The 12,728-nt window shown below is 46.4% G+C and overlaps 1 protein-coding gene across 3 annotated transcripts; it reads right to left on the minus strand.

Moving 5' to 3' along the window:
- Positions 1 to 1,549: 1,549 nt before the first annotated feature.
- On the minus strand, positions 1,550 to 12,363 carry FUS (FUS RNA binding protein). Of its 3 annotated transcripts, none has more exons than XM_036118975.2 (15): positions 12,237 to 12,363; positions 10,667 to 10,691; positions 10,425 to 10,579; positions 9,549 to 9,690; positions 9,148 to 9,338; positions 8,742 to 8,949; positions 7,109 to 7,143; positions 5,606 to 5,638; positions 4,504 to 4,607; positions 3,961 to 4,090; positions 3,333 to 3,434; positions 3,062 to 3,185; positions 2,628 to 2,728; positions 2,156 to 2,303; positions 1,550 to 1,905 (listed from the first exon to the last, which is right to left on the minus strand). In XM_036118975.2, the coding sequence occupies exons 1-15, from the start codon at positions 12,247 to 12,249 to the stop codon at positions 1,866 to 1,868; spliced, it is 1,551 nt and encodes a 516-aa protein (XP_035974868.1). In that variant the 5' UTR covers positions 12,250 to 12,363; the 3' UTR covers positions 1,550 to 1,865. The 3 variants fall into 3 exon arrangements, with proteins under 3 accessions (XP_035974868.1, XP_035974869.1, XP_035974867.1); XM_036118976.2 differs by having other exon boundaries at positions 9,172 to 9,338; positions 9,549 to 9,693; XM_036118974.2 differs by having other exon boundaries at positions 9,549 to 9,693.
- Between the last annotated feature and the right edge of the window lie 365 nt (positions 12,364 to 12,728).

The following is a 12,728-nucleotide window of genomic DNA, read 5'->3' on the forward strand; positions in this document are numbered from 1 at the left end:
CTCGCATGTACCAAACAGCCGCCAAACCAAAGGATTGCCTGGGAGAACCTCAGCCATTCTCAGCCTATTCTTGGTTACTGAGCACCCCCACACAGTAGGGAGAGTAAAGCAACTATTTCTTTTGACAAGGCAAAACCTGCCTCATAACCAGATTTGATTAAGCATCCTTCTCTAGAGAACACCCTTCAACATACTTGACAACTTTCAACAGAGAGGAAAGCACTTCCCAAAGAGTCCCAGGAACTCCACAAGCTATGCTTCCGACAGCAAAATACTTTTGCTGTTGGCTCTGATTTTTAGTTCTGTGTTAACTAAAATTCATGCTCAACAACTCATTGGCAGGTAAAACAAGTCTTCTAAACTCAGACTTGAGAGCTGGGGAAGGAAAAAAAAACGGTTTTGGGGGTCAGGAAACGCATATGGTGAAGTAGAGGAGAAATGACTAACGTTTTAACTCATTGGCCCTACCCTTTCTCTATCTCCCAACACCCTCCTTTGAAAATGGGAGGGCTATCCACAACCAATTAAGGCTCTGGCCTAAAATCTCAAAATACCGTGACCTCAGCCCCGAGTCAAGGCAGGATATGAAAATGACACACTTTCCTTATAGCACCTATCTACCCAAGCCCCACCTTCAGGAAAACAGGCGGAGGGGCACTCACCTTGAAATATAAGGAGCTACCTCTACCTACCTTTCCCAGCAAACTTTCTCTCTTCTTACCATCAACTCATTCCCAACCCTCTTCCCTCAAACTCAGCATCCTCGTTAAGACCTAAGCAAACGAAGGTTTTGGGATAGAAGTTTGTCCCCTTAAGAACAATGATTTCAGGGACGCCTGGGTGGCTCAGTCTTTAGCGGCTGCCTTCGGCTCAGGTCATGATCCCAGGGTCCTGGGATTGAGCCCCGCATCGGGCTCCCTGCTCAGCGGGAAGCCTGCTTCTCCCTCTCCCACTCCCCCTGCTTGTGTTCCCTCTCTCGCAGTCTGTCAAATAAATAAATAAAATCTTTAAAAAAAAAAAAAAAAAAAAAAAAAAACTGATTTCAGAATGAAAATGCCAAGAAATGAAAATTAAGTCCTAAGACTAGGCCTCAATCTTGGCTCTACCATTTTCTGATTCTGAGAGCCAAATAACCCATGCACTCCATCTTCTGCCTTTAAAGTGAATGAGTGAGGCCACAGAACCTCTGCCATGAAATAGGTACACACTCCTTCCTAAAGGTCCCAAAGACCCGCTTTGGCTAGCTATGTGCTGGCCAATCTGAAAACTGCCCCAAAACCCAGTCTAATTTATTTGAGCCCCACCCTTAAAGAAGTGTCAGAAGAGCCAAGAATCTTAAAAAGGGTAAAACTGATAGAATAATAAACTGAGACCAGCATGTAAATAAACGTGGTAAAAGACAGACTCGCACATAATTGAACATACTTGGGGCCACAGTCATGACACCACATGTTCTTCACTTACCCCATTCATACATCCAATTTTTGCCATGACAGAAAAGTTTTAATCTCTACTTTCAAAGATGCCACTTGACTTTTTCTCCCCTGGACCAAGTATCAAACACTTTATTCCAGTTCCTGCTAAGCAGGAACAAATTATTCCAGTTCCTGCTAGGCAGGATGATCTGAAAGAAAAAAACTCCCCACATTCCTGACCCAGATATCAATCCTCCAGTGGAGTGAAGAGGGGGAAGAGGAAAAAAATTTACCTAAAACGATGGTTTTTAATGGGAACCAGAGGTATGGTTACAATTACATAGTCCGACACAAAAAACCCGTGGGTGATCAGGAGTTGAAAGGTTACAAAATAATGAGGGTAACACTGGGTACAAGAAGAAAAGCTGTTGCAGAACCTCAGGAGCCAAGCTAATACGGCCTCTCCCTGCGATCCTGTCTGTGCTCACCCCTGCAAAAGAGAGTATCTATTAGGTCTGAGTTGCCAACCTCTCCACCCACCCAACCCCCAAAATCCTATCTTCCCCTGCTAACCCAACCCCAAGAAAGGTCTCATCTTCATAAGGATAGAATGTAAATGTGGATCTACAGATTAGTTCTCCAAGATAATCCTCCCACCCTCCTTCCATACCCCACACTATGGTTATAATCTCAGCTTTCCAATCAAGCCCTCAAAATGTATTTCAATTTAAGACTCTTACCTGGAGTCCATCTTGCCAGGGCCAAAGCCACCTCTGTCCCCACCACCCCGGCCCCCTCGGAAGCCCCCACGGTCCCCGCCTCGGCCTCGGTAGCCGCCCCGATCATAGCCTCCTCTGCCACCACGACGATCATCTCCATAGTTACCCCCTAGAGCAAAAGAAATATCATAGATCATATACCTCCCAAATCCCTACCTTCCCTCTAACCTCCCTGCTTAAAATTAAGGGCTTTCTGGGGCACCTGGGTGGCTCAGTCAGTTAAAGCATCTGATTCTTGGTTTCGGCTCAGGTCAGGTAGGGTTGTGAGATGGAGCCCTGCTTCGAGCTCCACACTGATCATGGACACCAAGCATGGAGTCAGCTTGTCCCTGCCCCTTCCTCCCTCCCCCACCTATAATAAATAAGTGAAATATTAAAGGGGGGGGGGGCTTTGTGATCCCAACTCCTTATTACCAGCTCTGTCCCTTCTTACCCATATGAGAACCTCCTGGTCCCCCTCCTGGGCCATCTGGTTTAGGGGCCTTACACTGGTTGCATTCATTCCTCCAAGAGAAGTTCATGTTCTCACATATACTAAGAAAAAGAAAGAAAATTAGTTTGGAAGGGTGGGAGTAAACAAGACCAAGAAGTAGAAAAGATTCCAGTGACCTTAAAGGTATAACAGTGAGGAAACAGGGGCCTCAGAAAGGCAAGAAGAGGCTTCTCAGGAGCAGAACCAGGAACAAAAACTACAGATTATTGAACCCAGTCCAATATCTTTCCCACTATAACAACTTTAATTAGGTAATCCCTCAGCCAAATGTGTCCCCATCAGTGTGACCTTGACATCTGTCTAGAAAACCTCCCAACTCTGCCATTGTATCAAACGGCACACATTTAGAGAACTAAAGAGAAAGTTTCACTCACGGATTAGGACACTTCCAGTCACCAGCTCGCTGCTGGCCGCCGCCACCACCTCCTCCACTGGGGAATCCTCCCCGGCCACCGCCACCACTGCCACCACCTCCATAGCCTCCACGGCCCATGGGTCCTAGTGAAGACAGAAATATGGGTCTGCTCCCCTCACAAGTGGGATCAGCCCAACCTAACCTTTTCCTACACAAGCCCTTACCATCCTCTCCCTGTCCTTACTCTACCCATCACCTCTTTATACCAGCAGCAGGAAGTAGCTCCTCACCTCCTCGCCCTCGGCCTCCACGACCATTGCCACCGCCCCTATTGAAGTCTGCTCGCCGAGTAGCAAATGAGACCTTGATGGGATTCCCAGAGAATTCTTTACCTAATGCAATCAAGAAGATATAAAGAGACCTTTTATTAAGAGTTGTGGATCCAAAAACAAGTTTGGTACAATCAAGAGAAGACTCTACACCTTCCTGAAAAAGTTTGTAATCAGAAGACATACAAGCCAAAAACAAGTTTACCCTTGAACATGGGTTAGAACTTACATGCAGATTTTTTCAATACAGTACAGTACATTAAATGAATTTTCTTAAAAATGTCGTCTTAATAATATTGTCTTAATAACATTCAATATACAAAATATGTGTTTATCAACTTATCAATAGGGCTTCCAGTCAAAAGTAGGCAAATGACTGAGTTTTGGGGAAGTCAAGTTATATGCAGATTTGTAACTGCACAGGGGTCGGGTGGCCCTAAACCCCCGTGTTGTTAAATGGTCAAGTGTATACACTAAAGTAGCAGATAAAAAGTGTTGGAAAATGTAAAAGGAACCTTCAAAATGTAACCTGTTTCCCAAGGCTAGTTGCCCTATCCCACCCACCCCACACCAGCCTCCTCATACGTACCGTCAAACCAGTCAATAGCTGCTTTAGCAGAAGGTGGGTCATCAAACGACACTGTTGCCTCTCCCTTCAGCTTGCCCGTTTCCCTGTCTGTGTACAGATTAATCATGGGCTGTCCTGTTTTCTTATTTGTCTGAAAAAAGCAACACAAGATAACGTGAGTCTTACAAGATAGCAGCACTACCCACCTTCCACCTTCCTTCTCAAAAACCTGAGGTTTATCATAACCGTATTTCAGCTCCTCTCTTCCCAATTACTGTTTCCTATCTCACGTATAACTTGAATTAAAATCATTACAATGATCTCTCACTTCAATGTTGACCAATAAAACTAAAGAATATAAAACTACAAATTCAACAGCTTAGGACACTCCCTTATCAACTGTGCCTTTCTGTGTGAAGATGTGCTTTCCTTTAGAAAATAGCAACATCTAATGTTCTTTCCTCAACAGATTAAGCTGACAACAATTTTATTTTTACTAATGTATGAAATCCAAAAGCCTGCAGCACTGACACAAAAGTCAGCACCCACTATGTTCCACAGTACCTTAATAATACCAATCTGCTTGAAGTAATCAGCCACAGACTCAATTGTAACATTTTCGCCCAAGCCTTGCACGAAGATGGTGTTGTTGTCTGAATTATCCTGTTCTGCTTGAACAACAAAAAAGTGAATTTGAAGAAAACCAGCGAAGGTAAAACAACACTGGATATTAAACTTTCAAAGAAAAAATTTCCTTTGAAATGTGTTACTATCCATAAAAGAAACCAGGGCTCAGGAGTTCATTGCCAAAGATCACAGTACACCAGTGTGTGTCAATTTTCAACTGAAGACCCAAGGTAAGAAACCTTTTTTACACTAAAACCCAACACACAACCAAGAGAGACTAAATCCTTCCCTTTATGGGTCTCTTGCGTTTACTAATTTCGTCATGATCCCCATTTTTAAAATCCACTGCTTTAAATCAGCAGTACCAGAACATGTCTACAACAGAAATATACCACCATCTCCTCACACTTGTTAGAAATGCAGCTTATCAGAATGCTCCCAGACCTACTAAGTTGCTGGGTAAAGAAACCAGTGAGGAGATTAATTTACAGATCATTGCTAATTATAACTACACCTAAACTCCCTTCCCTTCATTTTCCTTCTTCTCTACCCTTGCTTTTTTTTTTTAAGATTTTATTTATTCACTGACAGAGAAAGAGCACAAGCAAGGGGAGCAGCACGCAGAGGGCAAGGGAGAAGCAGACTCCCCGCTGAGCAGAGCTTGATGCTGGGCTCCATCCCAGGACCCCAGGATCATGACCTGAGCCGAAGGCAGACGCTTAACCGACTGAGTCACCCAGGTGCCCCTCTTCTTTTTTTTTTAAAGACCATATTTGTTTGACAGAGAGCGCGCGTGCGCACAGATGCAAAAACACAGAAATGGGGAGCGAAGCAGGTTTCCCCCGGAGCAGGGAGCTCAATGCAGGGCTGACTTCAGGACCTGAAATCATGACCTGAGCAGAAGGCAGACGTTTAACAACTGAGCCACCCAGGCGCCCCTCTACCCCTACTCTTTTTCAGATCCCTGAAGTGTCCAAGAACAGCCAAGAAAAATCCCAATACCACATTAGCCATTCTTTCATGCCAGCTGTGGACTCACCAGAGTCATGACGTGATCCCTGGTCCCGAGGGCCTTAAGTGACATGAAAAAAAAAAAAAACAAACAAGGAAAGAGAAGCTGTTAGTCAACAGGGAGAGACAAACAAGGAAAAAATTTAACACCAATCCAAACTCTTGCAAAATTATCAGGTAAGTGCTCACAGCCTCATCCAAACCCTGTCCTGGGTGGCCTGCCCAGAGTAAATCCTAGACAGGGCTGGGGAAGACACAGGCCCCTTTTCTTAAGATCTGTATGTAACCTGAGTCCCCACAGGGACAACTCCACACTTCAGAAAATTCTGCCGCCCCCAGCTCAGGCTGGGAAATGTCCTCAGCACAGACTGGGGGGGGTCAGGAGGGAGACCCATTGCAGTTAACAAAACCAACTCATAGCTTGGCCCTATTCTCTCACCCCAGAGAGAAATGGGCTCACCACCAGCAATGTGATATGCATCCATCCAGTTTCTCCAAACTTTAACACCAAAGACACTTATCCCTTGTGGAACAATTTTTAATTTCATCTTTACAAACCATTCTTAAAACCATGTTGTTTCCCCAATCACATAAAAATAAAAAAACATACATAATAACTATTGTTATTTTTAAAGCATGTCCCAGGGAACAGACCAGAAATCTTATTTCCATAATGTAGCCTCTATTTTTTTTCCAGAGACCATCTTTGACCAAAGTTTATCTGAATTCACCATATATATTGTACCCACACTCAATGACACCTAAATCATGAACCCGAGCCTTTGGCTTTAAATGTTGAGACAAATCAAGAAACCTTTTTGTTAGTTAACCAAACCAGAAAAGTTCCAGCTTACTGGGAGACTTCTCAAATTTGCCATTTTTCCATGAATTCGGTTTGTGCTGTTAGGACCTGGTTATTTCCCATGAGCCACACATGCTCCCAACCTTTCTTGTAGTAGTCCACACCTTCCTTCCCAGAGCTAGTTTCTATTTGCCCATCTGAGTTGAGTTTAAGTACATAGATGTAGAATTGCATTGACACCATTCAGCATTTAATATAGAAATATATACCAACTTCACCATCCTCAGGGCAGGGCAGCATTTCACATCCCCCTTCCAGAATTAAAACATTTGGAGGTTGTTACACACACACACACTAGCCTTGGACACAATGATCAAAAGGATCCTAAAGCCAAGTTGGCACCCCGTGTTCCAGCACACACTCTCCAGTTTCTCACAATGGTCATCACTAAGTGCCAGGGGTGCAACACTCCTGTCAGAGGCCTGCTAAACACCTCTTATTAACCTGGGTCAAACCAATTTGGCACCAGACGACTGCTGAGTCTTACCCCGCCTGCCTCCAGGTTAGCACACATCTGGCAGCAGGTGGAATTCTACCCCACCCCTTTCTGGAGGTGGTTCTGGACACTTCAAAACCTTTGACACTTAAAACACGCTAAGACATCTGCAAATGAACAATCAGACAAAGCATTGCTGGGAGTTGGGAATTTTGGAAACTCTGTTCACTTACCACCAAATTTATTGAAGCCACCACGGTCACTTCCGCTGGAGAAGACAAGTTAGAAGAAAGGACATGAAGCTTCCAACGGCTACAAAAGGGCGTTTTTTGATTTTGTTTAACATTCCCCAAACATGGGTAGGTGTTTTGGGAAAAAGATACAAGTGGCTACTAAAATACATTCCCCTTCCTGACCACCCCTTGTCTGACCTTTGAGCGTGTCACACACACGTGTGCAATTTCTCAGACACAGTTTTTAAGGATTTTGCTTTTAAGAGGTTATATATCTATTTCCTCTGGAAAAAAAAATGACCCATTTTCCTTGGTCGTTCTTCCGATGTAGCAGGTGTTTTTTCCTCTTGTTGCGAGTGGCTGACAACCCAGTAGTTGGTTTAAAAACCCTACCCCGAATTCACCCAGAAGACATTTCACACCAGGCTGGGGTAGCCCTGAACACACTTTTGTGATTTTTGCTTTGAAAGCAGCAAGCAGACCCAACCCCATTCCATAAAAAGTCAAAACCAAAGGCAATTTCCCCTTAAAGCAAGACAAACTTAGCTAAGCCCTATCCTAACTACTGAGCTGTTTTTGATCTCCCCCCACCCCCGGGGTCACCCCTTCTACACTGCGAGAAGAGCGGAGTATTTTGCAATGTCACCTTTCATACCTGTGGCACATAAAATGCAGAGCAAGTTAACAGTCACATAACAGTTGTTTTTCTTTTTAAAGTTTTGCATTAAACACACGCACACAACAGAGTTTTCCTTATTTTTGTACAGTTTCTGAGATTGCCCCCACCCGCCTCTGAATACTTACCATACACAAACTCTCATTTAAAAAACCTACTTTTTCCAAAAAAGGAGTAACACACTGACATTCCTCCCCTTTTCAAAGGGAGACAGAGGAGGGTCCTTCAAATCATATTTACCAACAGATTTGACCAATGCTTTAACATCAAATCTAAGGTTTTACTTCAAATCAACTACAGCGGGAAGGGGAAGAAAGAGAAGGTCCGGCTGGACAAGTAACCAGGGGAGGGGGACAGTGGAGCAAATAGATCGGATACCACTGTCAAGCGTATTTTGTCCAAAAGGTCTGCACACTTCAGACAGCCCCATAAACCAAGTCACACACAAAATCATTACTGCCAGTCAAATTACTGCAAATCAAGCTCATGGATTCAAATGACTACAGAATACGGGAAGAGTAGACAACTCCTGGAAGCTGAAGTCATCAGGTTAAGCGTTAACAACTCCTTTAGAGGACACATGGGAATACATGTAACAAGTTTCCCTATTACCAGGAGTGGGATCATCGGTTTTCCTTGCACAGAAAGAAGACTTTACTTCCATGTTTCTTGTCTAGGATATCAATGACTCCCAGTCCATATACACCTATGTATTTTTTCCTTTTTCTTTGGAAATACAAGTGTCAGTACTCAAATCTCTATTCAGAGGTGTGGGTGAGAGTTCAGGCTCCCAAATTCTCACAAAAAAAATGGGGATGTACAAAGAAATCATCAATACCCCCAACTCCAAGCCCTCCTAGAACTAACCATGCACTAAGAAACTGAGCTTCAAGGGAAATTCATGCAACCCTCCACACTCCCCACTGATGTTACTCCCTAGCTCACAAGAACACCTACCCCATGCCGCCTCTGCCTCCACGGCCACCTCCACGACCTCTGGGTTCATAGCCACCGCTGCTGCGGTTGTAACCACCGCCACCGCCCCGGCCGCGGCCCCCACGGTCCTGCTGGCCTCCCCCGTAGCCACCGCCTCCACCACTCTGGTCCTGATTGCCATAACCGCCGCCACCACCACTCATGGAGGACTGGTCTTGGCCATAGTTACCTGTCAGGAGAGAAAGGATTCTTTAAAGAAAAAACGCACATGGCATTAAACAGTGCCAAAAGATGAAAGACAATGAAAATAAAGACAGCTAAGAAACAAGAGAGCAAAATTTTTAAGAACCTTTTAGGGCAAGGGGCCAAGCAGTGTATATAAACCTCTACAGAAAACAGGGGTGAGAGAAAGCTGAAGACCCCTCACCTCCACCACCCCCTCCGCCACCACCTCCACTGCTACTGTTGTACTGGTTCTGCTGTCCATAGCCTTGAGGGGGATTATAGGAGCTTTGCTGCTGTCCATAGCCTTGCTGCTGTCCACTATAGGTCGACTGCTGGCCATAGCCCCCACTCTGGGGCTGCCCGTAGCTGCTGCTCTGAGAAGCACTACCATAACTAAGGAAAAAGAAAAAAAAACAGAATCATAATGCCAGCAGGTCTAAAACTTCGTGTTTGGCACATCCCATTCTCTGTACCCAACCCCCATTTCAGACTCCTCCCCCCTCCCCCCACCATTACTCCTAATTACCCCTGTTGCTGATCACATCATTCCTTATCAATTCAGCCCTAATCATATTCCAAGCCTCCCCCCCCCAAACTCCTTACCTTCCCGAGGTGCTGCTAGGAGCTGGCTGCTGGCCATAGCCAGGATAAGAGGACTGTTGCCCATAAGATGACTGAGAACTCTGGCTACCGCCATAGCCACCGGTTGAGCCATATCCCTGGGGACCTGACTGAGTGCCGTAGCCTGCTAGAAGGAAAAGGAAAGAAATCACAAAGACTATGAAGGAAAAAAGGCAGAGAACAGGTTGAAGAAAACATTATGTACTACCTAATGCTACCCGTACTTGAAAAATCAAAGCTGCTTGGAAATCTTTTAAATCTTGGTCAAAGATGCCCTTCCCCTTCCAGCCTAAAGCTAATACTCTAACTTGTACCAACTTCGGAGTGCCAATCTCATCCCACCTATCCCAAAGCCAGTCTCCAGGACCACTACTAATCATAACTCATAACCCAAGAGAGTCTTACTCATTAACAGCATTTTAACCTGCTCATGGGTGTGTAGTACAAATAGGACAACCCACATTATTTACATATCAGGATCTCAGGGCAAATTCCACCCCTTGTGTATCATCATGATATACACAAACATCTTAAAGCAACTCATCCCCTCCCTGTATGAGAAGCCTAAAACTCGCCCTTTAGGAAATACTCTTCCCCCACATTTCATTGTCATGCTGAGGGGAAATGGAGAAAAGGAGAGCATGAACAGAAAGATATAAAAAGTCAAAAATAAAAAGAACCAGAATTACAAGCCAATTAAGTATTTGTTTGAAAAGATTCAGACTCCACAAAGTTTTAAGGGTTACAAACTAATTAAAAGAAAAGAAAGTTTCAACATTTCAGCACTGCTTAAGATTAAGAAAAGCTACATTCAAAAAGAGCAGGAAGAGGCGGGGTAACCCAATAAAAGAGACTCACTGTTCTGGGTCTGTCCGTAAGAAGAACCATAGCTGCCCTGGCCATAGCCTGAAGTGTCTGCTGACTGGCCGTAACCACTGTAACTCTGCTGTCCATAGGGCTGATTGCTCTGCTGGGAATAGCCCTGCCCAGGCTGGGTGGGGTAGGCCCCATAGCTGGAAAAAAAACAGTGCAATCAGGAAAAGATACCTTAGCCACCCCTTGCCACTCTACAAACTGGAAGCCCTGAAATGACAACTCACCTTTGGGTTGCTTGTTGGGTGTAGTCTGCAAAAGAAAATACAATTACATTACCTTCAGCCATCCCTGAGAGTAGAATAGAATTAAATTTCTTAACTCAAGCCCTGGGGCCTCCAGATAATATCGACTATGTTGCAACAAAGGCAGAAATTCCCTTGTGAAAGGAAGGACAAGCTGGCAAGTCATAATCAAGTTTTCTTACAATGAAATAAAAACCGAACTTTTACAGACACCCGATTAAGTTTTACTACTGGAAAAAAACACTGGCATCTTGGTGGAAAACTACATTTTCTGCAAATTCAATGATGTCAGCAACTGCACAAATCTACACATTTACCCACTCTGTAGAAAGGTATCACCAACAGTCAAGCTAAAGTCACAAACTTACTCAAGTGGGACATTTTAATGCAAGCTGGAGGCAGCAATGATGGGGATGTGGCCTCCACTCTCTCAACCAAGGCCCGAAGAACAGATGCGTCTCAAATGAGGGCATTCTTCACCCTTTGCCCCATCTTAGAGAATGGCAAAATGGGCTTTTAGTGCAAAGCCAGGTAACCAAGAGAACTCTCCGAACCCAAGTGACAGGGATCATCAGAGAGTTCGCCTTGGGAGACCAATCAACTGGTACTCAAGTCCCGAGCCCCGTGGCTCCAAATGATTCCGTTTTCTCATCTACCTTGCCTTCCCCGGGGCTGTGGGGAGTCTTGCCAAAGCAAAGGTAGCGAAAGCGCTTTTAAATCGCCCCACTGAAGGCGCACCAGTCAGATCAACTCATCTCCTCAGTACAGGAAACGAGGCGCTTCCCCCGCAGGAAAAGGGCAAAGGACTGGGAGAGGGTGTGGCCTCGGGTGGCCGTTCCTTTCGGTTCCCACCTCAGAAAGCGGAAATTTAGGCGGGAAAACCCTCGGGCCCGGTCCCAAGTCCGTTAGACGACCCCTTAGGGCCTCCCCCAAACCGTTAAGCGGGCGCACGGCCCCGATCCCGAGCCTCCGCCCCCGGCCGCGTGGCAACCAAGGCGGGAACCAGGCGGTCCCGCCCCTTCCCGAGGGACCCCGGGGGCGAGGCCCACACCGGACGCGCGCAGCGGAGTCTCCAGCGGAGGGTATCGCGACAAAAAACAGGGCTAACACGAGGCGGGAGGGGGTTCGCGCCGCGAGAAAGGGGGGAGGGGCCAGCAGAGCGCGTGCGCGCACCGAGTGCCCGGATGCAGCACTGCGACAAAGCGGGCCCGAGCTCGCGGCCGGGAACGAGGGGAAAAAAGCCTTCGGGATCGAGCATTTCCATCTGTGTCTCACGTTTCAAATCACCAAGAAGCGTCCCTCCTAAATCTCATCTCAAGTAAAGGGACTGCGAAGGCAAGATCCCCCTACCCGGCGAAAGGCGCCAGAGAAGCGAAACAAAATGGCGACATGCGCCTCCCCCCTTCCACCCCTCTCGCTGCTTCCCGCCACAGTGGTGAGAGAAGACCCTACACGCGATCGCCGCCCAGCTCCCACCGAAAAACAAAAACCCAGCTGGGAGGGAACGAAGCCCCAGGCCGCCAGGCCACCGCCGCCTCGCGCCCTTACATACCGTTTGAGGCCATGTCCGCGCACGCGCGCACAGGCCGACAAGCAACAAGATCCCAACACCACGGAGCACCGACGCCTCGAGGACTGAGCAGCCCCGCCTCCTGCGTCGAGGTTTATGTACGCCTCCCCGCCTACGCACCGCGGAGGAATGCACCAAATGTGGAAAGGAAAGGGGGGGAGCATGGCCGGACTCCTACAACTCTTCAGGGATTATAGAGGATCCTAACAGACAGAGGGGAAGCATATTAACTAATAACCTTCTAAGTAACATGTGTAATCCTACTTTTTTTTGGCAAAGCACTCTGACTCGCCCTGCAGGACTAGCCCACGATTCACCTCCACCGCTATAAAGGTATGGTACAGTCTGATTACCCTCCGGGGGCGGAGCGAGGGGCCCAGGGCGTCTGCGGACGCAACTGTAGTCAAAGCCGGGAGTCGCAGGGCGGGAACCGAAATTCTTCAGGCTGGCCCCTTTCACTGGGCCCCACTTTCA

The sequence above is a fragment of the Halichoerus grypus genome, chromosome 6 (assembly GCF_964656455.1).
Source record: "Halichoerus grypus chromosome 6, mHalGry1.hap1.1, whole genome shotgun sequence".
Taxonomy (NCBI): Eukaryota; Metazoa; Chordata; class Mammalia; order Carnivora; family Phocidae; genus Halichoerus; species Halichoerus grypus.

Bases quoted from the DNA above. Each gene is read 5' to 3' on its own strand.
- FUS (XM_036118974.2), bottom strand. The intron at 7,144-8,741 runs GTAGGTGTTCTT...TGTCTTCTCCAG, and splicing joins GGAGGCAGAGGCGGCATGGG to CGGAAGTGACCGTGGTGGCT. The intron at 1,906-2,155 runs GTAAGAGTCTTA...TCTCTTTTGCAG, and splicing joins CCTGGCAAGATGGACTCCAG to GGGTGAGCACAGACAGGATC.